This window comes from Dermacentor albipictus, chromosome 3 (assembly GCF_038994185.2).
Source record: "Dermacentor albipictus isolate Rhodes 1998 colony chromosome 3, USDA_Dalb.pri_finalv2, whole genome shotgun sequence".
NCBI classification, from domain to species: Eukaryota; Metazoa; Arthropoda; class Arachnida; order Ixodida; family Ixodidae; genus Dermacentor; species Dermacentor albipictus.
In genome coordinates, this window is record NC_091823.1 from 128,515,294 (window position 1) to 128,543,007 (window position 27,714).

At 47.5% G+C, this 27,714-nt stretch overlaps 2 protein-coding genes across 2 annotated transcripts; one reads left to right on the top strand and one right to left on the bottom strand.

Annotated features, from left to right (window-relative positions):
- The first annotated feature begins 19,447 nt into the window (after positions 1-19,447).
- On the top strand, positions 19,448-23,417 carry LOC135901476 (uncharacterized). The gene is made up of 6 exons (XM_065431280.1): positions 19,448-20,512; positions 20,572-20,680; positions 21,126-21,192; positions 21,310-21,408; positions 21,507-21,631; positions 23,156-23,417. Exons 1-6 carry the CDS (start codon positions 20,232-20,234, stop codon positions 23,318-23,320), a joined length of 846 nt encoding a protein of 281 aa, XP_065287352.1. The 5' UTR covers positions 19,448-20,231; the 3' UTR covers positions 23,321-23,417.
- Positions 23,175-27,066, bottom strand: LOC135901477 (putative nuclease HARBI1). Its single transcript, XM_065431282.2, has 4 exons — positions 26,326-27,066; positions 25,647-25,782; positions 25,071-25,582; positions 23,175-23,303 (listed from the first exon to the last, which is right to left on the bottom strand). Exons 1-3 carry the CDS (start codon positions 26,941-26,943, stop codon positions 25,077-25,079), a joined length of 1,260 nt encoding a protein of 419 aa, XP_065287354.2. The 5' UTR covers positions 26,944-27,066; the 3' UTR covers positions 23,175-23,303; positions 25,071-25,076.
- Positions 27,067-27,714: the final 648 nt, after the last annotated feature.

Here is a 27,714-nt window from a genome sequence, read left to right on the forward strand (position 1 = left end):
CGAGTGTGCTTGTACTTTCAGCCCCGATTGGAATGTCAGCGCCGTGGCTGGGAAACGGAGCTGTGACCTCGTGTTCAACCGCGTAACATCGTAGTCAATAAGCCACCGCGGCGGCATGATTTGAAACTTTGGGAAATATTTTTAACCCCAAATAACACTACCTCAGGTCCAGACCTAATAACAAAAAATACAACATTCAACTGAGTACAACGCCAAGCGTTGGCTTAGCGGCTGCTGAGTGCGAAGTCGCACGTTCGATTCCCTACAGCGGCGGCCACATTTCGATAGAGCTGAAATACAAGAACGCTCGTGTAGCGTGAATTGGGTGCACGTTAAAGATACCCAGAGTGTCGAAATTATTCCGGAGTCCCTGCTACAGTGTGCCTAATAATCATATCATGGTTTGGGCACGTAACACCCCAAAAGATTTTTTTGAACTGAGTAAAAATGAAACAAAAAATACACCCACAAGATGTTGACACAGCTCTAAGAGGAAGCGCAGGAAGTTAACAATATACGTTGAACAGCGAGGCTGGGCTGAATTGTTAGTAAATGCCCAAAATTAAAAAGGCTACGCTCCATTACTTTTATCAGGTCGTCTAAGGGTATTATTTTTCTTGTTTTCTTTTTTCCTTTTGTTCAACGCTATCAGAGACCGCACGTTTGTCGAATTCCCAACCAAAGCTTTTATTTTATTTTACAAGTGCTTTTTGCGACCATGCAGTTTCGCTAATGATACGACCAGCATCAGGATCAGCGACTGAAATTTTCACCTACGAACAATTCTAGCGTAAGACATTTTTGTAAACATGGGCCCAGATGCAACGCCCTCCATTCACGTGCTGCATGGTAGAGCCTCCGCATTGGCGGCTTCGGGTGTTTTCTTTTTCTTGTGCATTTAAAACTCTCCGGGGCATGCTCTCTTGTTTATGCCCCTCACGCGCACCGGATCGCGGAGCGAACGCATAAACGTCTTGCAATCGTTGCGTCACCGAGTCGTAAAAAAGTAAAACCCGGGATAGCGGAATGCGCGGCCTCATCGAGCAGAGGCGTGCCGGGAAGAGAACCCTGGATCTGGGGCAGGTAGCGGGACACCTCGTGTAGCAGGCAACAAGGACACCCAGGACAGGAGGCAAAGAATTCCGGCGAGTTGTCTCGCGTGCGTTGGCGGAAATTATATCCTCGCAGGCATAAGTGTACTCGCTCGAAAGCTCTTTCATCTCGGCGCTTCGCAACCCTTTCTCGAGCAACAAAGGGTTTTCTTGCGGAACGACGCCGAAACGACCCTGTGAACGTGGCAATCGAATGCAAGCCGAACCGACTCGTCGCGTCTAAGGAGCTCCTTAGTAAGAATGCACAGCTGTCGGTGTAGGTGCAGATAAGGTTGCCAGAGCGTCGCGACGAACTCTCTGCGAACTGTATGTGGCGGTCACCTTGGCATCCACAGTGATCAAAACCCAACCACCACCATCTTGCCTACGTCTCAGTTCTCTCGAGTGGTATTTGAAGTAGTAGCTTAGCGCAATTAAAACCAGAGACACAAGGAAGACAGACAAGGACAAGCGCTACTCGCTCACAATTACCTCTGGTAAGACCAGAGGTTATTCCCTATGTACACAAGGTGTCACACAACCTTAAGAAGGTTGCTAACCGTCATGGTATTCCTCTGGTTTTCTCTGCGCCCAACAAGCTTTCGAAGCTATGTTCTCGAGTTTGCTGCAAAAGCAGGCGGGGCTGCCGCACGAGGCATGAGAAGCCCTTGGTTGAGTGCTCCAGAGGGGTTGTTTATGCAATTCCCTTGCACCCTTGTGGGCAGCTCTACATTGGAAAACTGCGCGTTGTGTGAATGACCGTTTAAGGGAACATGCGCAAAAACTAAAGAAAAAAGAGGATAAGGGCGCACATTTGGTAGCTCATGTTACCGCGTGTGGTTGCGACGCTCGATTTTCTGAGACAACTATTCTTGGCAGGAGCGGCAACGCGTCTTCCAGGCTCGCTCTTGAGGCCTTCTTTATCAAGAAGAATAGAGATAGATGTGTGAGTGAGCCTTCCATCACTTTACTGGATGCCGAATTTAACTTCTTGCGCGACCGCCTTTGATGTGCATGTACCGGCTTCACTTCTGCTTGGTAGGCGCATGCGTGACAAGAGGATATATATCCTCCTGAGACCCCGCTATGGGGATTTGTCCAATATATTGGACATTAAGAAATAAGACAGCACTCCTGTGACAAGGCATTCATCCTCATAAAACCACACTGTCCAACTTATTGGACACCTGTTTGTGCCATCTATGCAGCATTGATGAAAATACATCGTTCAAATTCCTGCCTAAACAGTTCCACAATGGCGGCATTCAGCGGCGCGGCGTTTTACGGCAGCTGCCGGAGAAGTAAGCACTGTTTCTCGTATTTCTACCTGCTTTCAGGGCATATCTTTGATTTTATAATAAAGTTAATACAACAGCATAAGCGCAGAATACGAAATTTAAATTTTTGGCGCGCTTACTTTTTTTCACGTTTCCTTTGATTTCGCGTGTCCATTATGTTGGACGCTGGGACTCAACCCGGTTATTTTGACCGCGCTTTTGCGATGGCCTTGTTATGAACAGCCGGCGAGTACTTTTGGCATTAAGCGGCTTGTGGACGAAATCACGTCTTGTTTTTTTCTTTAGGGGACTGGCCTCGCGTGTCTGATGATTTAAGCGGATAACTTTTCTTTTTTCAATCCATGGCTAGGACCCGCAAGACACCTGTCGCTGGTGGTCTCGTAAGGAAAAGGACATATCGATGTCCCTCGAACAGATATTGTGCGCATGTACAAGGTCAGCGTGGGGAGTGTTGACAAGGCAGACCAAATGATAAGTCACTACAGGATAAAAGCACGCGTCAACAAGTGGACAGTCTGACACATCTTTCACCTCTTCTACATTGCCCTCAGCAACTCCTGGGTGCAGTGCACGCCGCACATACCCTCCCTAAAGAAACAGCGGAAGGAAATACTCAAATCTATGCAGTTCCGCCAGTCTGTTGCCGAGATTCTCTTGGCTCAAGGGAAGAAGCAGAATAAAACGAAGAGTGAGAACAAAGCCGAGTGGCATCCGCCATCAAGGCAGGCTCAACTGTCTCCTCGAGAACCCTAAAAAAAGAGCACTACCCACTGCTCAATGCTGGCAGATACTGCAAACGCTGCCCGTTGCAGACTACATGGCTGCGATATGAAAACAAATATCTTTTTCACCAAATGTCGGCTCTTCTTCGGCATCACCCAGGAAAAAAAAGCGTTTTGAAGTTGGCCACAGGAAGTGAACACAAGAGCAAAATTTTTGTTGAGCAGAGGAATGCTCTTTTTTGTACTTTATTCACTACTTTGCCTTTCGAGTTATTAAAATATTTTTGCACACGAGTTTGAGTGCAATATCTGCGGTATGACATTACGTGCGCGCTGGGTGAAAAAGACCGGGTAGCATCCCGGTGTCCAATATATTGGACATCGCGCTGAGCTGAAACTATCGGGGCTGTTAAAAAAATATTTAACACTTTTCATCTTCATAAACCTACTGACTTATTCTGAAAGTTTGGAAAAAATCTGTGCACCCAAATGCATCCCGGGTCTCAGGAGGTTATATAACGCACTATCCTTCCTTTCCATTAAACAGTTGTGAGTAGCGCTTGTCCTTGTCTGTCTTCCTTGTGTCTGTGGTTTTAATTGCGCTAAGCTACTACTTCAAATATGGACGACCAACTAGCCCAACAGTCAACTCTTCTCTCGAGTGGGGGCGTTATTTTTGCAAAACGATAGCTGGAAAGCACCATCCTCCAAGAAATCTGCGACAGCTTGCGGGACACGGTGACGCGAGGACAACTGTGTGGCTCTGTGGCAAAGAACTGGAACCCCCTTTCCATGCCTGGTGCCAGGTAATATAAGGGAAGTTAAACGCGCAACTCCTAACGTGTAAAGCAGCAGCGGGTATCTAATATATTTGCACGGGAGGCCCAATTCTCACTCGAACTGCGACAATTCCACGTGTTGTGATTGTGAATGCCTTCGTTGCGTTCCTAGTAACGATGCTAGCCTGTTGGCTAAGTTCGGAACGTTACTGCTAAATACCACTGACGCTGGATCTCGACATACCGCAATCAAATCTGTGTTCCGCCCTGCAAGTGCAGTTTTATTTGCAATGCTGTAATATACCCATGAGTCATTAGGGATCTGTTTCTTTTTTTTTTAAGCAATGAAGGAAAGTTTCTTGCAACTCCGATAATGTTCACGCCACCAAACATCGGTTGTCATATTGCCATCGACTTTTCCGTGCGTTTTTGAGCTTTCGTTGCATTGCCGATTCAGCTAGAACCGTTCGTTTTAATGAGACGTCCATATCAGGTCCATGCATCTCTGTCCATGCGGTATTCAGAATGAATGCACTGGTTTGAAATAAAAATTTATGGAGTATAAAAAAAATGATCCATTTGCCTGGTTTGATGAGAATAAACTGTTGACAAAAAACACTGGGGCGCTCCTGATATTTCAGTCTATTGCTTTAAACAGCCTGTGACGACACACGCAGTACTAGCCCGCACTGAAAACAAGGCCAGTGGCTCGTACATATTGCGAAGCGTGGGCAAAAGCTATATTGATTTTATTGGAGAAACAATGGTTGCAATGGTTAATCTAGGTATATTACCTACCGCCTCAGAAGCGTAGGGTATCACGAAAACGGGCTTCTCCCCATGAAGGACGTCGCTGAGGGGGCGAAGCCACCTTTGATTAACACTTTTTTTGGGGAGCGCGTTTTCGGATCAGCGTTCCAGTTACCACGCGGTGTGGGTTGCACAAGATCTCAGGCGAAAGCGCTGGCGACCATTTACGACATGATGATATCCGATAGCACTGCGCGCGCTGGCAGTGGTGCGATCTACGCATACAGATTATTTTTCTCCTACGGGCGCGTACGCTCTCCTGTCGGCCCACTATCAGCAGAAACAGTAGCCGTAGCAATAAAGTAGTAGCTGTAGCAATCTAGGGCAGCGAACGAGTGGAAGTGGAGACTATTGTGCCCAACGGAACCACTATAGCGTGTAAAATGCTATTGGAATTTTTCGTTTACTTTGAGGCTCAGTCGAAGGCATGCCGCAGGTCTTGTGCTAGGGGGAAAAGAAAACGAGGCAAGGCGACTGTCCACCCACTTGCTCAGTATGCTAATAAAAAATTAAGAAGGGAAAGTGAGATAGAGCGAGAGAACACCCCCGAGTACCCTGCTTCTGTACAACTAGAAACGACGCTTTCTGCAAGCGCCCGATGCAGTACAGGGTCGAGCGGCTCACCGGAAGCCGTTGCCCACGTAGGACACGTCGCCTTTCTGCGGGTCCGTGCATGCAATCAAATACAGAGGTGCAATCTTGTGTCGCCACGTACGCGCACACTCGGTGCACAGCTGAAGTGGGTGGAAACGCGGCCCGTGCGTTACGAACGTGCCCATTACTTGCACCACCGAAAATAGCGCGGGTTTCCAAGTGCAACGTATGCACTGTACTCGGCTCGATCGAACATCGAAGAAAGGTTACATTGTGTTTCATTTGTCCGAAATGCGCTGTTCTACTTAAAGGTCATCCTCATTTCCAGTGGCCTATTTCTGTAATGTATTCATTCTTTCTTTCTTTATATTAAAATTAAATTATGTGGTTTTACGTGCCAAAACCACTTTCTGATTATGAGGCACGCCGTAGTGGAGGACTCCAGAAATTTCGACCACCTGGGGTTCTTTAACTTGCACCTAAATCTAAGTGCACGGGTGTTTTCGCATTTGGCCCCCATCGAAATGCGGCCGCCGTGGCCGGGATTCGATCCCGCAACCTCGTGCTCAGCAGCCCAACACCATAGCCACTGAGCAACCACGGCAGGTATTCTTTATATTCAAGCCACCACTTCTCACAGACTGCTTTGACGCACGGCGTTCTTTTTTTTTTAATTTTATTCTTATTGTTCATATTTTTTTTTTGAAAATTCAGTGGCAAGCAAACAAGTGTACGTCAAATATAGGACGCAGTCGAACTTACTGTTAGGAATTCGAAATTTGTCTTTCCCTTCGGGCGCACAAAGTTGGCAACATTGCTCCGGTGACGAAAGTCTTTCTATATACATGAAACGAAAAATAGACCTTCCACAATAGATGACATTTATTGCGAGGCTATCGTGGCCTTTTCGAGCCACTTTGGGTCTCTGGGCGCAAAGTGGCTTGAATCTCGTCTGGGGCATCCTCAAAAAGAAAAAAAAGAAAACGTTCGCGGTAGTGTCATTCGAATCAGACGTATCACTCGCATCCATTTCCTTAAACGTCGTGTCCTAAACGTCACCAGTCTCGTAGTCTAAGCTCTGCCTGTTCTCGTGCGCGTTCTCATACCGCTGGATTTCGTTAGGTCCTGCGCCGACTTGGCCGCTCCTGTTCACTCCCTAATTCAATCGGGCCGCGTCCCACTAAATCTCGAGCCTAATCCGGTCCTCCTTGTCGGGTCTCACTCCCCATCCATTCTCGTGGCCCTGATCTATAGCGCCATCCTCTCACTCCCGCTCTCGCAGAGATCGTGCCGTACCGTGGGCACACAACCGATAGCGGGCGAAGCCGTATCGCCGCGTACACGTGAGTGTCATGCGTGCCGCCGTCTCTTTCCGGAGGCGACGCGCTTCGTCTTCCGCGCGACTCTCTCTCTCTCTCTCCCGTCGCGGCGTGTCGCTCTCCCCCTCCGGAGGACACCGGTCGCGGCGTCGCGGGTCACGTGTGTAGCAAGCCGCTCGCCGCCGCGCTGTATCGGCGTGGCCCGGGGCACGACCTGCATGCGCTCGCGCGGCACGAAGACCTCGTTCGCGCTGCGGTCCTCCGCGGCACCGGGTGTGTGATGGGACCACTTTCGTTTTCTCCCCGGACTCCCTCCGCCAATTCCGCTTGTGGCCTTTTTGCTTGTTTCATTGTTTGTTTGTTTGTTTGTTTGTTTGTTTGTTTGTTTGTCTGTTTGTTTGTTTGTTTCCTTCGAGAAAGCAAAGGGAGGGAGCAGGAGAGGTATGTGTGGCATCATGAATCTGGCTCTGGCTGGATGCGACCCCAAAGCCCGCGCGGCCCCGTAGGAGAGCTCGAAAAAAAGAGCGCTTTGTGGGGATTAGGCGTCGCCTAAGCACACACACACACAAACGGAACGTCTGGGAGCGCAAAGTGCGGGAAGCCCTTTCCTGTGTGATGCAAGCGACTCGGAGCACGTATGTAGGAGCTAGCGCGGAATCCGTGCTTGCCGTACGCGCCGGTTAATCTAGAAAAGAACGGAAGGCGGATGGCCACTTTGAGGTAAATCTGTGACACTGAGTTTCTTTCCAGCCTTCTTGTCCTGATATTGCTTCCTAAATATAGGAGCGAATTTCTTGCTTCGGGACTAGAATTGTTAGCTTCAAATTTCATTAGAAGTTGAAGAGAGCCGTACCATAAGAGCGCCATACCTGCCAACGTTCCCAAATTTGTCGTAATGTTTACGAATTTGGGCTCGTTTCATCATTTCACGACTGTTGCGTCAAGTCTAGCGAAAAGCTAGATTCTCTTCGAGAAAACATTTTAAAGGTGTTCTATGATGGGGAGAGCAAGACTGAAGAAAAAATGCATACCAGAAAGAGATAGAGATAAAGTGGATGGCAAAGGCGGGATGTCAACCGAATAAGATTCTCGTTTGCTACCCTAGCTGCACTGTGGGGGGGAGACGAAATGAAAGAAAATTGTGAAGGTCCGTGTGCCACCGTTTTGTGACTATGCAAGGTGCTAAACAGAGGGCTACTTGCTTCTTGCAACTTTAGTAAGATAACTTTGAAACAGGCTAAACTGGCAAAATCAATGTCACTGAAAAAGCCACTTTGATTTAAGAACGCTGTATTGCTAAGTCTCTGATGCGCCTAGCTTGCTGCTTCATAAGTTGTGCGTCTAAACGTATATAACGTGCTTATGTATCCCACAAAAAGATGCGTGCTCAGGCCAACCAAACAAAAATGCATGCTGCTCCCTTTTCCCCCACCCTTAACGAGCCCTTTTTAATGTCCGGGAGTGTTCTTATGAATTTTAAAGTTCACACACACACACACACAGAGAGAGAAAGAGAGATAGAGAGAGAGAGATGTAGAGGACTTTCCCATTTGGCTACCCTACGCTTGGGGAGGAGAAAGGGGAAGAATGGATAACAAGGAGAGAGAAAAAAAAGCAACAGAGCCATTCTCAGAGTCCTCATTCATTATCCTCTGACAGTTAGAGGTTATCTGTTCTGTCAGCAGCAGTGCAGACAGCAGCTGCGCCTTTCCGCAGTGTAGAGTGAAGGTGTCCACGTGACGCCATGGGCGACATATCGTTGTCATACACAACTTCCACAGCGACTCTGGGCGCAAGCAGATCGCGAAAGCGCCTACCTTTTCGTCGCGCTCAGCTGCACAACAACATGCAGCCCCGATAAGATCAGTACGCCAAGTCTGTGAACACGAAAAAGCGTGCCAACAGAGCATCTCCTAGAAAGGCTCAAGCGTCACAGTCCGGAGGTGTCGCTCATCTCACTAATTAACGGAATCGACTTTTTAAACGAGACGAGACAGGAGAAATTTCGGCATGGCCCGGTCACAAGGCCTCCCGATTCCAGCGCGGTAATTGAGGAAGCCGCAGTAAAGCGAGAAAAAGAGGTCTGGTTCGCTCTGTGGCCCAACACAGGTGCACACGAGTGCGTCTCGCGGTTCCGAAAGACGGCAGGCGCGAATCGACGGCGTTTTCGCAACTAAGGGCGAACGGGGCATGCGTCTTACATGTCTTTTTTTATTGTTATCTCCGGTATGCCGAGCAAGGTTTCGCCGCGCTTGGACCGATTGTCGCTTGTAATGCGGCGTTGCTACAAGGAAGGAGCCGTGTTCCTTTCCGTACCGCCAACGGGGCTCACAAAAGGCCAACAGAGATCGATCAAGCCGCGAATGTGAATGGAGACCGACGTGCCGGGGCGCTGTTCGCACTTGCGAGGCGTTTTGTGCAGGACAGCGACAAGTAAAAAAAAAAAGCAGGGCGAGAAATACGGCCCTCGTAACGAGCACCCAGGCAACGCCCTGCATTGCGTCCCTGCAATAAAGAAAACCGCGAAGGGCGAGCGTAATGGGTTCCCAGTGCCGTTCGACGCCCCATAACGTTCGTTGTATCGTGTTTTATGGGCTCGCAGCGAGGGGGAAGTGGGAGAGGGAGAACTGTGTTTTTGTTCGCGTTGTAGGCGGAGGTCGAGGCGAGTGCAGTTTTACCTGCTTCAACATTTTCATTGTGCTGCCTTGGTCGATCCTATTTTGTTTAGATACGGTCCAATTCCGGCAAGAGATTTTCCTTTGTCGTGCGATGATAGTGTCACGAGCCAGTTATCTCGCGAATGGAGACGAAGCGCTTCCAATAAGGCGGATGGGAGAAAGGAAGTGTTTTTCGGTCCACCATATTTGTTTTTGTGACCTCGCTCGCTGTCTCTGTGTGAATTAATAGCGCAAACAGTTGTTTGAACATTCCTCCGTAACCGCATTCTTCGCAGCTTCGTCAATGCTTCGAAGTTGCTCGTCTCGCTAACATGAAGACAAGTCGAAGCTCGACCAGCGTCGCTGCTTTAGTCAAGTTTCCTGTTTGAAACGCTGATGAATGGAAAAGTCGAATTTCTGGTGCGAAGAGTTTGAACGCTCGTCCTCAGGCACCAATTGTCCCTTTCGAGAGGTGTACATTGGCGTTACTGAACTCAGAAGCTTCATGCGCGCAGCGACGTCATCGCCACCGCGCATTCATGATGTCACTGCACGTGACGTCACTGTAAGGTGTGCGAAGGCGATGTGAAATCAACGAATGTTAATATATGTCCAGATAGTGTCTGACACGATCCAGATTCGCAAAGCAATTTGTCCCACAGAAGTGCTTGGAATAACGCACTGCAGCCAGTGGCAGGAGAGACGGAAACAAACCGAACTGACATACGCTGTTCTTACTAACTAAAAGCTGCGCTACGCTGGGTTTAGGAGTGTGAGCAAATTTGCTGCACTGGCATTGAGGTAAGGTAACGTGCCTGTATGGTACGCTGCATGTATAAAGAGATGTATAAGTTAAAGTAGCTTTATGAATAGATACACGCGCAAATGTGAACCCGCCGCGTTGGCTTAGCGGCTATTGTGTGGGGCTGCTATACGCACCAGGTCGCGGGATCAAATCCCCGCCGCGGCGGCCGCATTTCCATGAGAACGAAATGCAAAGAACTCCCGTGCCCCTTGCATTGGGGCACGTTAAAGATCCTCGCCTGGTCATAATTAATCCGGAGTGCCCCACTACGGCGTGCCTCATAAACAAATCGTGGTTTTGGCACGCAAAACCCCAGAATTAACAATTATTTTCGAAAGCGCAAATGTACCCTGACCAAATTCCAATGGCAATACTAGAGTTTCTATTTTATACAGGGTTTAGTACTGTGCCTCTGTGAAGAACAGTGTGACTATTTCGAGAGCACCATGTGAGACATTGCGGAAAGTAAAAAAAAATGTAACGAAGAAAAAAAAAACTGCGGCAGAAAATTCTTGTCGTGTAAGGCTGGTCGCAACTTCCGAGAACTCATCAGGATCACGCTTCGCTTGACAACGCGGAAAGTAGTGTTCGTGGGGGACGTAGTTTCGCCTGATCGGCACCTCTTTAGGCTCACAGTGTCGTCACGCGATACGACTTTCTCTGCTTCACACCGCAAGCGAGTTACACTTTTGTACCACGCGCGGCATTTGCCGTTATGTGCGCACATGGCTCGCACGCGCGTTCCTCGCGCGGGATCGTCCCGCTGTCATCGGTGTGTGCACATTCGCAGTCGCACGCACGCACGCACAGCACTGCGATGGGAAGGAAGGAAGGAAGGAAGCGAGTCGAGCGTGACGCAACCGCGGTGTGTCGGAGAGAAATCCGCGGTGGGCGCGCCGCCGTTGTCTGTGTTCGCCGTTTCTTTTTGAGGTCAGGAATCCGGGTTACTATACGAGCTCGCGATGTCTCCGCAGTGCGCGGCGAAGGCGTCGGCAGTGGGACTTCGCCTCCGAGACCTTGGTCGCGACGGAAGTGCGGGGGCAGCTCGCGGATTCTCTCGCCGCCGCCCCGGGAGAGGAGAGCGGGCGAGGTACGCGCTCGCGCACCCGGCGCCGCCAACAAGCGCGGCCGCGACCGAGCGCTGACGTCGGTCCGCGGGCACAAGCTGTCGGAATGGTCGGTTCGTGCTGCTCCGATGAAGGGTGAATCGACGAACGGTGATGCGGTATCGAATTAGAACGCCCTCTCCTCTATCGTATTAGTTCGCCCCGCGTTAACTTCGATTTCTTCTACGGTGATGCGAAAATAGCATGCTCTTGTCGTAACGCGTCACCTGACGTCAACATTTGCTTTATTATTTCTTTTATTCATGGAAGCACACTTGCTTGCTTTCACTGCACAATTGGCCACCACAGGTTACGAGCTACGGGATTTACAAAAAAGAAAAGAAAAGAAAAGTGAATTCCTTCAAGACATGAGGAACTCTTCGAATTTTAGTTTCGGACTGCCGTGGTTTCTGCGCACATTTAAATTGGAAACGCCGTGTCTAAACACAGCGCAAATTCAAATTTGCCCTAGAACTCCTGCTTCATAAAATTTGTGGCAGAGTGCGCACTTATTGAACTGAAATGCTCATTATTTCCACCCAACCCTTTAGGTTACTCCCCTGCTAGAGGCGGCTTTAAGAATAATTAGACCTCACCTGACCTTATCATAGTTGCCTACAAACTATTTCCTAAGGTAATCGCAAATAGAATCAGGAACACCTTAGACTTCTGTCAAGCAAAGGACCAGGCAGCATTCCGTAAAGGCTACTCAACAATAGATCATATTCACACTATCAATCAGGTGATAGAGAAATGTGCGGAATAAAACCAACCCTTATATATAGCTTTCATTGATTACGAGAAAGCGTTTGATTCTGTCGGAACCTCAGCAGTCATGGAGGCATTACGGAATCAGGGTGTAGACGAGCCGTATGTAAAAATACTGAAAGATACCTATAGCGGCTCCACAGCTACCGTAGTCCTCCATAAAACAAGCAACAAAATCCCAATAAAGAAATGCGTCAGGCAGGGAGATACGATCTCTCCACCGCTATTCACAGCATGCTTACAGGAGGTATTCAGAGGCCTGGATTGGGAAGAATTGGGGATAAAAGTTAATGGAGAGTACCTTAGTAACTTGCGATTCGCTGATGATATTGCCTTGCTTAGTAACTCAGGGGACCAATTGCAATGCATGCTCACTGACCTGGAGAGGCAAAGCAGAAGAGTGGGTCTAAAGATTAACCTGCAGAAAACTAAAGTAATGTTTAACAGTCTCGGAAGAGAACAGCAATTTACAATAGGCAGCGAGTCACTGGAAGTCGTGAGGGAATACACCTACTTGGGGCAGGTAGTGACGGCGGATCCGGATCATGAGACGGAAATAATCAGGAGAATAAGAATGGGCTGGGGTGCGTTTGGCAGGCATTCTCCGATCATGAACAGCAGGTTGCCATTATCCCTCAAGAGAAAAGTATATAATAGCTGTGTCTTACCAGTACTCACCTACGGGGCAGAAACCTGGAGGCTTACGAAAAGAGTTCTACTCAAATTGAGGACGACGCAACGAGCTATGGAAAGAAGAATGATAGGTGTAACGTTAAGGGATAAGAAAAGAGCAGATTGGGTCAGGGAACAAACGCGAGTTAATGGCATCTTAGTTGAAATCAAGAAAAAGAAATGGGCATGGGCAGGACATGTAATGAGGAGGGAAGATAACCGATGGCCATTAAGGGTTACGGACTGGATCCCAAGGGAAGGGAAGCGTAGCAGGGGGTGGCAGAAAGTTAGGTGGGCGGATGAGATTAAGAAGTTTGCAGGGACGGCGTGGCCACAATTAGTACATGACCGGGGTTGTTGGAGAAATATGGGAGAGGCCTTTGCCCTGCAGTGGGCGTAACCAGGCTGATGATGATGATGATGATGATGACCTTATCACCACGTATGCAAAGAAAAGGACAAGCAAACGGGAGAAGCGCTCCCGACGTTACTTACTTGTCATATCTGCCCCGTCGTCTTGTTTCTACTTGTGTGCTTGCCTAAAAATTTTATAACTTCGAGATAAATGCGACTAGTTGATTGCCATTCACTTCTACTACTTGCGCTAAGTACTTCAGCGACACAAACCGTGTGTGTGGGTTCCTTGTGTCTGAACGGCCTTGGTTTAAGCATTGGAGGCACGTTAGAGATACCCGGGTGGTCAAAATTAATCCGGAGTCCCCCCTCCCTCCCTTTCCTACAACGTGCGTCATAATGAAAACGTGGTTTTGGCACGTAAAAGCCCAGAATTAATTCATTCATTCATTCATTCATTCATTCATTCATTCATTCATTCATTCATTCATTCATTCATTCATTCATTCATTCAAGAGGAAGTTTTATTTCGGGGCCAACTCCAATTTGCCAATTCGAATGCCTGTAAAATGCAGGAAAGCTGTCATGAGGCTAAAGCCGAATATATTTGTATAAAATTCGTTGCAGCAGAGAGAGAAAGTTAAATTCCAGCAACTGCAGCAACCTTAATTATGATTTAGGGCCTGCTATTATTCAGAAGAATTGTCAGTAATTGGTAAGCTTAAAGAATCCTGAAGCACGACGTTTTACCATCTGTAACTCTGCACCAAAAACAGATATCGCAGCATCAGTAAAGTGCATCTGTTGGAGCTTCGAAAGCGCACAAATTTGTTAGATGGGTTTGCAACTTAGGCACATTGTTACAGCGCCTGCGAAGGTTACGCAAATGTGCAGCCCACAAACTAGCAGTACATACTTCAGGGTGGTGTGTAACGCATCAATTAGGTCCTCTTCAGATGTCTCAGTAGGTCTAGTTTACGGAATTGTGATATCGTTTTTTGTTGCTTGGAGACGTAGTCGTAAACTTGATAATCAAGTTTTCTTTCCCCTTTTTTTCTTTCTTGGCGATTTTCAAGACATATTGTTTTAAAATTGACGTGTTGAATGAAAAATCCGGGTCCGAGTTCACAAAGCTTTTCATTGAAAGGCCTCTTTTCCATTAGCCAGCCGCCTTGGCTAATAATATGCCCCGCACCAGGAGTGGCTGGAATTTTCTTTTTCGAACAATTCCGGCGTAAGACCTTTTTGGTACATATAGGGCCTAGCTTTTTACAGCCACCAGGCCTTGGCTTTTTTTTTCTCTCTAAAATGCAGAAAACCAGATGAAATTTAGTGTATGCCGAACAAAAAGGTTCCTTCATTCCGATCTATTTAGATAAGATCTCCCGAGCTAAAGCTCCCTCCTAATTGGTGTTCATTGTGCCGAACGCGACCTTGCGCTGTGCTACCAGGCAGTGATTGTGACCGGCTGCGATCGTGTCTTTATGTTATCTGTCTCTCTCCATCTTTTTTTTCTTATTTTCTACTTTCCACAGCGTAGGGCAGCAAAGCACATTTTCTGTTCTGATTAACCTCACTGCCCTTTCCCTTTTCCTTCGTTTCTCTCTCTCACCTTGTGTCTCATAGAACTTGCCGCAAGTACCAATCAGCGTTCGTTAAATTTTCCCTACATTGCTTCGCGTTGGTTGGTTGATAATGCGTTAGGTCGGACAGTGATTCCTTCATATGCTATCATACGCGACCGTCACTTTTGCCTGTTGGTAATAAACATCGTTACCGGCACGATTGGTTATGCATTCGTTGCCATAGGGTTCCATCCCGCCCGAGTACTGTCTCATCAATGTGCATAAAATAAAAAAAGAAAGAAACACACGTATAAACGATTTGGCACACGTTTAACAATGAGACGCCTCGAAAAGATGGCTGTACCTGCCTGCCGCAAAAGGTTATTTTAAGACACACGATTCGGGCTCCGTCTATAGACCAGAACACGCTAGTCTCGCACCCAGACTAACCGAACGCATACTCTCGCACCCGGGTTGCCCGGTCGACCGTCGCCATTTTGTACTGGGCTGCCAAAGTGTGTTCGCCGGCGACCAGCAGACATGGCGAGCGCCAGCTATAGGGCTCCAAAGTGCGGAAATGTGCCCGTCCACACGGATCCAAAGTACAAGAAGTCATCTGGGCATCATTGCGTCGTGTTTGGATGCCAAAACAACTTGCGGAAAAGGAGCAGGTTGCTTAGAGCTGTTTGCGAAGAGCACAACACACGTAGGGAATCGTGCCGGTGCGGTGTTTTCAGCCTGCACCGATTTTCATCCGCAACGAAGAATGCCAAGCTGCGCCACCGGTGGATAGCTGCAGTGAATAGGAAGAACTACCAACCCAGTGAAAATGCACGAGTGAGTATTCGATCTGTGTATATTTTGGTGCCACGTTCAACTTTGCGCCCTACAAACGTAATATGTGTAACACGCAGGTTTGCTCCGAGCACTTTCTGGGCAACAAGCCTACAGAGCAGAATCCCGCGCCGGTGCTTCGCCTTGGCTATAACAAAAAGGCAAGCCTTTTCGTGTTTTCATTCAGGCAGAGCTCCCGACGGTTAAACGGAACAGTTGAGTTTGCGGTTAGCGATACTTGCAGCTGGTGCACGGAATGACCATTAAGCGTGAACGACAAGTTGTAGGCCTTGCTGGTGAGCGTTATTGCTAATGAAAGTAAACCGAAGTCTGCTCGTCACGTAGCATGCGTCCACAAAAACGTAAACGACGACTACTCGTCGCCGAAGGTGTTCTTGCAGCGCACCTACCTTTACGAGTTGGTGTTGCAGGTGTCATTCGTAACGAATTGATTTGAGCCTCCTGAGCTCTAAACTGCGTGCGGGCTGTTATACGGGGCAAAGCGCAAAATATTTCCGTTCATATGGCGAGGAAAATAAGGTGCTTAATTATTCTTGTATTTTGTAACAAAATTTTGATCGTTCTCACTGGGGGTTTTTTACTGTTTTTTTTTTCTAAGGGAGCGCCAACAATCCGATATGGCCTCGCACAAGCGAAACAGGTCTGCTACCAGGTAGCTGCAGTTGGTGGGGCTAATTTCTTGGAATGCAGGTGCGGTTGTTGTCTTGTACCAAAGGGGTCCTGATGATGCAGCTTTAAGTAGGGATGGTAATTTTACGTGCCCTGTCATGGTTTGTGCAACTGTACAACACCTGCATCTGTCATGCTCGCCCTGTTATACGGGCTTTGACTGCACATGTAGTTGAACATTATAACTACTGTAGTACCTCATTTTCCCATGAGTGCAGGTTTAGCATCATATGCTGCTTGTTCGAGTGCTGTAGGCTTTTGTTCTGAATGTTGTACTCTTAAGTGGTTGCACGATACAATACACGGCCTGGTGTATTTTCTATTTCTTTTTGAGAGGACTTTATATCTTCGCAACAGTGATGGCAGTGGAAAGAACTACAGCCGTTCTTACTATAACATCTATTTTGTTTTCAATGTGCAGGTGGTGAAGGGCAGGCGTCTGCTAACCAGGCAGTCAAACGACCTCGCCAGTTGGTTGCCAAACGCGGCCAACCCAGTAGAGACCATGACAAACAAGACCAAACTGAAAGTGCAGATGACAGTGTTCTGCGTGCTCTAATAATATATGGCACCAACACAGTGATGTAAATTCCTTCACAGGTTACGTGCCAAAAAGCTCACACGTCTTCTAGCATATAGCGCGCGGTTTGTACAAACGTAATAGCGTACCTACCCGATGTATTCGCTTCTGCAGTCTGCACAGCACTCAGTGTGGCCATTGCGTACTTGCATGAGGTCTTGAAGTTTGATTGAATCGAGACAGCGAAAATGACAGCTTAGAAAAAACGTGAAACACGCCTTCCGCCCAGCTAAAAAGCCGAAGTTTCGCTTTCGCGCCGGGTCGCATCTCCCGGCGTGGCAGCCCAGGCCTGCTACTTCGCGGCGCTTGGGATAGATGGCGCGACCGGCGCTCATCAATATGGCGGCGCCCTTTGAATTCACGGTGTTCTGGTGTATACGAAGCGTTTCCCCTGCGTGCAAGCTATGCCGCTACGCAGCGATGCCTGCATTGCGGTGTAGGCGGCATAGCTGGCACGCCGGTCGCACCTGCGACCTGCGATCCGGTGATCCCACGTGACAGAACGAGTTCCGACCGTCGTTTCGACATACCGAAATGTGGGTCTTCGTATGGCTATTACCCATACGGATTTCGCACTTACTAACCTGCCAGTTTCTAAGAATCGCATAAGCTAAGGACGGCACGCAACGAACCATGGAGCGAAATTCGACACGATAGCGTTAGGAGATAGGAAAGAAAGCTGTCGATTAGAGAAAAAAATGCGGGCAGCTGACATTCTACTTGGAATTAAGAGGAATAGGTTAGTGGAGTTGAGTAATTTATGCAGTGCATAGAGTAGATAGCCAGTAATGGAAATGGGTAACAACAGCAGCACAATGTGTTCCAAGCGAAGCAAAACACAGTCGAGGACGGCAGCTAATTGGCTATTGTGGTGAGATTCTAAAGTAGGCCATCACGACACGAAGTTGGCTAACGCAGGGCGCGAGTAACTGAAAATAGCTTACTTTTAATCGTGGACTGAACAATGTTAGGAAAATTGAGGTCACGGGAATACTGGTAAGCGAGAAAACGGAAATCGACTTTACCGCAGCTGACACGGGGAAATGCTCGAGAAGGATGTAAAAATTAGACGCCACGTGAAACCCAACCACTGCTTCTAGCATTGCTTCGTATGAATTAGTTCGTTCTTAATTGGTCACGAATAGAGCAACATGCGAAGCACCTGCATAAATTCGGCGAGACAGGATAATAAATATGAGTAATAAATATCAGTACAAATGTGTCGGGATACGTCCCTTTAAGAAGAAGTACGAAAACACCGTTCTTTTGAGCACATTTCCAAGGGGCTTTTCAAATTTATCAGTGAACCTTGTAAGTACTGTGCTATGGCCTAATTACGCTTGTATTTCGTTGTCGCATCATTGTCTGTCCTCAGATACCCCCCGTGATTGTGCTCATGACAAACATGATCATCGCGGCAACGTTGCTCCACGGTCAGTCAGCCAGTCACTCCTCCAGGGTCCGTATTTCACCTGGGGTTGCGTCCGCCTGCTTTACCCGGGGTCACTGCGAGAATTTAGTTTCCCTCGCTGCGAGCCGACGCCTTCGAGGCGAGCAACTCGCGTCAAACCGAGACGAATATGCACTGGCTCTGGCCGCCCAACCGGCCGTGCGTCTCAGCCTGTCGCGTGCACTTTCCAACGCTAATCCTTATATACTGATACCGGTTGCAAGTGCACCAAGTGACGACCTCTTCTGCATCAGCGTGCCTATGTATCCCAGAAGGGTTGGCGTACTTCTGCGGCACTTCGAAGGAGGCCTTCGCGACGCCTACCGTATGCATACCTTCGGTCAGTGGCACAGCTAATGCGATGCTTCGGGCGTACGTTCTCGAGACCTGCCGATATCGGGCAGCGCTGTGTTGGCCTCCCGCTGTGGTTTTTATCGCCCACACTGTCCCGAGTGGATTTACACCCGGATTTCGGAAAACGCCGTGCATCCTTTAACTTCACGCGGTACGAGCTGCAAAGTGAAAGGTGCGCATGTAGTATACGTGTAACCTTCTACACTGTCGCGTAATAGAGATATCGCGTCATTACCAAGCAGGCGCTCTTTGCGATATACACGTGCAAGTCTTGCTCAGCGTTTTAGAACGAAGGATGTTATATACTCGAGTTCTCTAATCCGTGCAGAGCACGACCACTGGCGCGCATGCCTGCCACGTTCTATACGTCATCTTCGCACGGACTGTATATAGTGTTTGATAAGCACCAGGCCAGGCGCTGGAAGAAAATAAACCGCGATAAACGGTGTATGACTTCCGAAAGAGAACACGAAAAAGAAATTGTTGTTCAACGTAGACATTTCCTCTGTAGAAGCTTGCTGTGCAACCTCACTCAGACCACACGCAAATAATGTTGAATATAAAAACGATACGAATTTCCTGCGGCGTATCTCATTAGATAAGCAAAAAGTGTAGCGGCTCTTATGGACTACAATGTCAGCGAATCTGAACGCGAACGCTGTGAGTATATAACTTATTAGAGCAAAAGTGGGCACTGGCACCTGTTTTTTCAACAATTCATTTCGTTTATTCGTTCTGTAATTGGCTGTAAACGCCGAGCACCACTGTTCTCGCTCAGGTTGGCTACTCAGTGCCAGCAGATGATGAGAAGTATATGTGCTGTAATTTATTTTCAAATACCGCTGGCCGTCTTGGCCGTAACAGGGTAGGTACAGAAAGTTTGCACATATCGTAAAAAATGTAAACACCTTACAAACATAAATAGGATATAAAGCAATGAATGTTGGAAATACAACGCATTAACCAGCAAAACAAATAATCAAATTAAAATACAATATTTTGGCTAAGAAATACATGTTTTTAACACTGTGACAGTGATATCGGAAGCAGCACAAAAATACTATAGTATTTATTCTAGAACAGTGTGACGACGTTTGCACGGCACCACTAAGATTCAATTTCATAAAAGGTTTCTAACGCGTTCCTCAAAGCCTTTGATGCTACTCTACTGCAAAACAGACGCCGGAAACACTAGGTATAGGGTGTGGTTTCAATATTGAAGATCGTTACATAAATTGCTGTCTTGACAATATACTTTTATATTCTACGCATAACTTTGTTCGCTTGTCTAGACGTATTCGTCTTGCCTCGCCATACAGCGCATAAGGATTTGCTTCGCGGTAACGAAACCTAGATGGGTATACCGCAAACAAGCTAAGCTGGGGTGCGATCGCGCAAACAGCTCGCTTTTCCGTTCGTTCGGTCTGGCTGCTACGTCACAAAGTGGGCCGTCCGCAAGATTTGTGAGAACGGGAGGGAGAGCACAGCCAATAAACGAGCGAGCCCAGCCCCGGAAGTTTGCGTCACCAGTTTGAGCTTTGATCGGGGACGATACATTAAGTGCAGAATGTTTGCGATGCTTTAATAATTAAACACGTAATATAAGAAAAAGATTCTTACTGTTGCAACATATAATCTGCCTTGAAAATCTCATGCGAGTGCAGAAAACTAATTTAAGCGGCATATATTTTGGTTTAGTCCGCTAGGTGGTATCGCACACGTCAAAACAAATTGGCGGGAGCGCGCAGTTCAATTGCAAAATCGCTGTTCGTCAGTTGCCAAAATGTCGTCGCACAAGAACGTCAAGCTTGGCCCTCACGTGTCGCCACACCAACGTGAACTGTTGGTGGCGTTCATGGAGGGCCATCCCTATCTTGTGCGGGCATCGTGTGCACTCACACCGGAGTGCACGGTGGAGCGGAGGCGGCAGCTTTGGAGTGAGCTCGCCGCCCTGCTGAACACTGAGGGCCCGGCCGCCAAGACAGCCGAACAGTGGCAGGTCTTTTGGCGGAAAGAAGTATATCTTTCCCGCCGAGACGCCACCACAGCTTCCGCAAGTCAAAGGTGAGGTCGAGGAGCGGTTCTGTTGCTCGCGATATTTACAATGCTGTCCGTAATTGCAGCGGCACGGGTGGTGGCCGTCTGCCCGGCCTTCGTGGCCGCATCATCGCCCTAGTGGGCACCTCCACGGTGACCGGAGTGTGCGAGGCTTTTTACCAACCACTCGACGAGGTAAGCCATTGACAAACGCACCAAAAAAACGGGAGGACGCGGCAGTAATTTACAGTAGTTGCGCCGCGTATACTGCATCGCGTAAGCAATGTTATACCCCAGTCACGCAGGCCGCTTCCTTCGCAATCGCGCCCAGTTTAGATGGAATTTCTCGACAGCCACTGGCTGCTTTCTTCATTCCGCGAAGGAGGCAATAGAAATAGAGAAATTTAGCCCCGATCGGGATCGATTCAGATCAAAAGTGCCTGCGTGACACTGGTATAACAGAATTAATTTTTTCTTCCTTTATGTGCATGTGTTTGCTGCTGGCATGCACAAGGTGGTTTACTACTGGGATTTCAAGAGATTTTTTTCTGCTGTCATAACTCTATGTTAGTGCATATTGGGAGGAGCAGATTACGCAAACTTGACAAAACTGCTTCTTCGCATTTTATACATAATTCAGCCCGCCACGGAGGTGACCGTGGAATCTGTGGGCACCACCGCAGGAACCAGTGGCCTTTCACGTGAAGGTAAGCTTTTGCTCTTCCCTGTTGCCTTCCTGTTTGTGGAATCTGTTTCGTATATAAGGAACGCAAACTATTTCTACTCTAACCGTTGAGTGAATGTACCCTCTATAACCAATATAGGAGCACTGCAGCAGCCAGGAGTGGGCCCTGTTGAGCCACTGCCCAGAAGCCCTCCAGCCACTGCACAGCCTGCAGCTGGCCCTGGCGGAGTGAGAACCAGTAAGTGAAAAGGAAATATCCTGCAATGTCACAGCTTGAATGCACTGGACGTAATGTAGTTGTGTGTTTAGTTCATTAAAAAGTGGTACTTTTTCCAGGCTACCAACCCCGGGTGCAGCGCCGGTCGGGAGGCCCTCGTCGGGCGTCCCACCGGGACGCCTTGGTCGAACGGCTCGCAGATGACTACGCCAGGACCGTCGCACAGAACGACGAGACAAACGAAGTGCGTGTGCCCTTGCCTGCTTTATATGGTGGAGCGTAATAGAATGACAGTAGACAGGTGTAACATTTTTTTAGCAATTTGATGAGCTGCACAGGTCACTAACTCACATACATGGCTAACAGGTGTTTCAATAGCTGAACTGAAAAAAAAGACTAAGGGAGACGGACGAGAACATCATCATACATTACGTACATGGTCATAAACACGGTCACTTGCAATCATTAACACAATGTAACAGCTTCAAACACAGTAATCACTGCCATTAGCATTTCTGCAACAGGCAATAACTGGGTGGACTAGACAACAGGGACACTTGCAATCAATCACACAATAACAGCTTCACACATTCCTATTTCCACTGAAGCTCTTTCTTTTGAGCAGTTTCATAGACATGGCAAGTTGCCTGTAATTAAATCACTCGTTTTAGAACACTGCCTCATATGACTTACTCGTTTCAAGCCTTGGCCGCCCACCTTCAAGTATTACCTAATGAATTTTTCCGCATATGCTGTAATTGCACCACACACATCGGATTGCGCATGCTGATTGTGATAGTTCTCCCCCATCACACAAAAATATTCATGCCTGAAACATTTTTCCCAAGGCAGTGGCGTAAATTGAGTGGCATATGTAAAACACCTAAAATGCTCTGGGCCCTTCATCTTCATAATTATTTGCAAAGGCGGCAGCTAACTCACAGTTCAAATTTAGCTTGCACATCGCCGTAAAGTTTCCTTTATTTTGATGCACTTAGAAACACTATAGCTTGCATAGTTCATTGAGGACGATGGAGAACACAAACCTCAATAAACTATTGAAACATAAAAAAGGAGAACACTGTTAATTAATGAGTTGCAATGGTTGTAATTAAGGCAGTAAGAGGAAAACTTTGCCACACAATACACTCAGCACTGTGGCTATTTCCACAAAGTTTGAAGTTGCTAACTTGTTCTGGAAAGCTGGGAAACATCACATATAATGGCAGTGCGACAGCTTGCAATGCTTGAATAACAATTTATATATAGGGTCCAATACATGCTTTTGCAACAAAATGCAACATAGGGCCTAGCATTCTTTGCTACAGTGATACATGTCAAGGTCGCTTGCTCATTTGCAATCCCAAACTTATTGCTATGCCATCTGTTAACTTTCCGGCGGCTCGACAGCATAAAAGTACATATGGTATTGATATTTCTTTGCACAACTACATGAAAACCAACAACAAAAAACAGATACAATGGTGCAGACAGACAACAACATAGAAAGTGTTTGTCCTTGTCCCCATAACTAATGAACATATGGTAATCTGAATGAGCATACATGCAGTTGAGCGCTTTTATACCTAAAGTGCTTGGGACCACCGAAATCATCCGTTTTACAGCTCACTTTGTAAACATTGTGCACAGCACGCCTCACTAGGAACCGATCGAACATAATTACTCTTTCGTTATGCAGGTCACTTTGCTGTAGAGGTGCTTGACCGATTGTGCGGGAATGGATGCTGATGTAATGATTTATTTCTAGCTCCTGCGTGGTATCCGCCAGGGCGTAGACCGGCTGGCTGCAGCTACTGAGCGGGTCGTGGCTGCTGTGGAGCGGCAGGCCGACCAAGTAGCGGAGGCACTGCGGCCAGTGGGGCAGCTCTTGGGCCAGCTGATGCAGGAGGCAGTGGCTGCAAGGAGGGAATAGGCGATTTGAAGTTTTACTATTTATTACTTGTATTTTTTGTATTATTCATTATTATTTGTTCATTATAACTTTGATCTTGTTTTGTACATTTGAAGTTTTATTATTTATTACTTGTATTTTTTGTATTATTCATTATTATTCGTTCATTATAACTTTGATCTTGTTTTGCACATTTGAAGTTTTATTATTTATTACTTGTATTTTTTTGTATTATTCATTATTATTCGTTCATTATTATTCGTTCATTATAACTTTGATCTTGTTTTGTACATTTAAATATTTTTTTAGTGATCTCTAAACTTTGAGATGTTACTCGAAGGTAGCAGAAATTAAATAGTTACCTTATTTCCGTTATGTGCACAAGAAATTGCATACTATTTTTGTAACTTTATTGTTAGTATGTTTTAGTATTTTTTAGCAAGTATCATTAATATGTTTAGGGTGTTTCAGTCATATGAGTTAGGTGGCAGTCATGCTAGCGTTGCTCTTTCTGTACTCTGTGTTGTTGCACTGAGGTCCAATTTTTTTTCTTGCAAGGTTCCATATCCAGTGTCTACCTGAAATCACTAGATGGCTGCTTTAGAATTGTGTTACACATTACATATAGTGAAGCTAACTATTGATTTGGCGCCTGACGGGGATTCTCCAGCTAACAGCTGATGCCTTGTACGCGGAGAAAAACAGTATTAGTCATATTGTTTTCAACTAGGTCATGTTATTCCTGCTATTTATATCGAAGTACAGAATGCGTCAGGCTTGCATGATGCTTTTTATTTGTATGCTTACCACTTTTATAATGAGAGGGTAATAAGTGTTACATGAAGCACTTCTGGCTCCTGCTGTGATATTTTTTTGCTACTACTTCCATGTAACTTTATATATGCTAAGCTACAGCTATGGAGTGCATTACTGTACCTGATACTGAAGAGCAGTTCAAGGTGCTGTGATATGTGACATACACACGTCCTGCAGGCTTCCTGCTACAGCAGCACGTTAGTCCAGCTCATTCTGACATATTTCGTCACTGTTACTACTTCAGATATGTTGTATTATATGGGGTGTATCTGAATGCAGAACATGTAGCGGCTGACATTTATCTGTATTTTTTTTGTGACACGAGGATGTTTACAAAGTTGAAACCATGGAGTACATTAAAGTAATACCATTTCCTTGAGCTACACCATGTCTTGGCTTTACTCCATGCTGGCTGAATATACTACATGAACAATGTGCCCGTTGCAGTGTGAAATGAAATGTTCTTGTGACGTTTCAATCTAGCTACCCAGCTGGCTACAGGGGTGGACAAAAATGTCGAAATGGCATGACATGTCTTCGTGCAAAACCTACCTCTGTCTGTTTTGTTTTCAAAATTCCCTGTTATAACAGTGTCATTTTGTATTTTGTGTTTCTTGTTATTTAAGAATAAAATTACAAAAGAAAAAAAGAACCCGGAAAAGAGATGCAGCAGCACACCCGCTCAGGTGCTTGTGCTGTTTTTTGTATTCTCCTTGAATTTGCGTTCCCATCAGGAACTAAGTTGCCCAGCAACACTTTTTTAACGTCTCTTCCACTGTTTCTAAACCTTTCGTTACTGTGACACACTCTGTGAAAATCCGCAATGGAGATTTCAGTATTAATCAAAACAAATATTTTTGAAAATGCCTTGCATCCTTTTTATCAAGGGCGACCATTTCAATTTTTCAATGGCATTATGAGGTTTGCCTTTTCACGCCTACGTTGGAGAACTCACCTGGCTTTACGGTTGAGCCGCGCGACGAGGCTGCTGTTGCTGCCTCAGCCGACGATGCAGCACACGCAGGTGAGTGGTACGCCAGCTAGGGGCCGCAGAGAACAGGTTGACAACCTGGCTCCTCATCTGCTTCGCCCTCATCAGCAGCTCTCTGGGCGTTTCTTGCCGGCAGGTGTGGTGCCCTTGAGACACAGGCAAGCCCTGTTGCAGCGGTGGCTGGTTGTCGTCAGCCTCCTCATCACTGTCCTGCAGCTCCGGCTCCCCTGCCTTCAAAGCAATGTTGTGGAGAGCGGCGCAGGCTGCCACGATTGTGGCTGCATCCTTGGGCTCATAAAGGAGTGTCCGGTACCTTTGAAGGCACCGGAACCTTGCCTTCAAGACGCCAATAGCCCTCTCCACAACGTTCCTCATGGAGGCATGGGCCTGGTTGTAGCGCCCCTCCGGAGTGTCAATGCCTGGATGGCCTGGCACAGGAGTCAGCAGCCATGGCTCAAGAGGGTAGCCCGAGTCTCCTGCATGTTGGAAACATAACTGTGTAATATACTTCACTGATTGCAACATGTCTGCAGCACTCACCAAGCACCCATTCTCCACGTCGCAGGTTACGTGTGAGGCGGCCTAACAGTGGTGAGTGCCTCCACACGTAGGAGTCGTGGCACGATCCGGGGAAACGGGGATCGATGTCCACGATGCGCATGTGGGCATCACACACCTGGAGGGCACAACAAACGGGCGGAAAATGGTTCAGAATAAGCAATTTGAGCTGGAATATTCTCATATTTCACGTCATGCTGACAGATAAATAGTCTGAATGTCTGAAATCTTTTTGCAACAACATGATTTCATAATTCTTTCCCAAGCTGCATTCTTTCTCACATTAGTAAAAAGCAATCTCCAAAATAGTCTTTAATTATTGCAAGAAATGTGCAAAAAGCTACATTCACGAGACATTTGTTAATTAACGCTCATCATAGCCGCCTTGGTTGTTCAATGCGTACTCTTATACCCGTACCGCAAGGGCACTATCGATCAATTTGATTCGGTTCGAAATTATCAACCGCGATTACCTGCCTCCCGCAGCTTAAGCAAATGAGTCAATCTGGACCGAGAAATTAAATTCCGAACGGGCTCGATCACGATCGATATTGCTTTACGTGGTACCCGTATTGTACACACTACGACGGCATTACATAAAACCGATAACCTAATAAAAGATGACAGCGTGCAAAAAAAAAGTCAGATCGTGAGTACTTACGATCATGGTATTCAAGGCGTAGAAGCCCTTTCTTGACATGAAGCCCGCGGTCTCGCCCGGGCTGAGTCCTTCGGGCTGTTTGATCGCTATGAGCGTCCCGTCGACGCAGCCCACTACACCGGGAATGCGGCCCCGAACCGCAAAGGCCGCCTTTGCAGTAGCCTTGCCGGCCGTTGACAACGGGAAGCTTACCCAGCCCTGTTGCCGGCCCACCACGGTTATTGCTTCCGCAACTGCGTGAATGCTTTCGCTCACGGAAGCTTGCCCCATCGATACGAATTCTTCGCTGCCGATGGATCTTTGGTAGCTCCCCGTCGCGAAGAAACGGAGAGCACAAAGCACCCTCTCTTGCGTCGTGATGCCACCGGTCCGAAGGCCACCGATGGCGTCTTCCAGTTGCTCGCAGAGCCAGCGCACAGTGCGCTTCGAGAGCCTGAAGTGGTCGCGAAACTCTTCCTCGGTAAGCTCGTCAAATGCGTCCCGAAAGATGCGTTGCCGAGGCTGCCCGAGCGACTCCAAAAGCGCGATAATAGGAGCGGCCATCGCGACTCGTGAGCACCAAACAAACCGCCGAACAATGAACGCGATTCTCTGAGCACAACGTGAAACGGCGAGCATTCTCGACAAATGCACTCGGATCAATCAAAATTAAAACAGCACTATTTATATTTATCACAGCGCAGGCGCAGCATTTAATTTCACTGTGATCACAGTTGTTTTCAATAATTAACATCGCTAACGTTCGGCGATGGCGGATCGCGTTTTAATCTCGAGAAACTCGACCCCCGCCAGGGCCAGCCATGTTCGGGGAGCGACGACATTATGAGCAGACGACAGGCGCATCGTCTGCTACTAGCGCTGCTATGGCAACGGCCATTCATTCTTCGAAGCGAATGCCCTTGTCGACCGTTCCACGAAAGCGGCCGTTTCCCCTCGCTTTTGGAATGATTGACAGGAGTGTGACGTAAACGCATTTTGTGGTCCCGCCCCAGCGCAATGGCCGCCGTGACGAAACGCGCGGGCGCCAACGAATCACGAGAGGGCAAGCGAGAGAACGGAAAAGCGAGCTGTTTGCGCGATCGCACCCCTGAAGTCGACAGGTTGACTGCCTTACTGGGGCTGGTTACCCGTCGCACCTTCTTGTGTGTGTTGCGGAACAAATGAGCAAGAATCTAAAACTCGAGTGTGTCCATGGTGAGCAAGGTGGCGAGAACGCAGAAATGAAAGAAAAGCGAAGGAGCGCGGTCTGGCCCTACGTGCACAACTTATCTCACCGCTTGAAAAAGATAGGGCGCAAAGCTGGAGTTAATGTGGTGCTTACTGCCGCGGAAAAACTGAAAAGTCTCTGCCGATGCGTCAATGCAGAAGAGCCGATAAGGCAGCAAGGGT

Bases quoted from the DNA above. Each gene is read 5' to 3' on its own strand.
- LOC135901476 (XM_065431280.1), top strand. From the start codon at position 20,232: ATGTCGTCGCACAAGAACGTCAAGCTTGGCCCTCACGTGTCGCCACAC. The intron at 21,409-21,506 runs GTAAGTGAAAAG...TACTTTTTCCAG, and splicing joins CCCTGGCGGAGTGAGAACCA to GCTACCAACCCCGGGTGCAG. The intron at 21,632-23,155 runs GTGCGTGTGCCC...ATTTATTTCTAG, and splicing joins AGAACGACGAGACAAACGAA to CTCCTGCGTGGTATCCGCCA.
- LOC135901477 (XM_065431282.2), bottom strand. From the start codon at position 26,943: ATGCTCGCCGTTTCACGTTGTGCTCAGAGAATCGCGTTCATTGTTCGG. The intron at 25,783-26,325 runs GTAAGTACTCAC...TGTGCCCTCCAG, and splicing joins ACGCCTTGAATACCATGATC to GTGTGTGATGCCCACATGCG. The intron at 25,583-25,646 runs GTGAGTGCTGCA...TCCAACATGCAG, and splicing joins ACGTGGAGAATGGGTGCTTG to GAGACTCGGGCTACCCTCTT.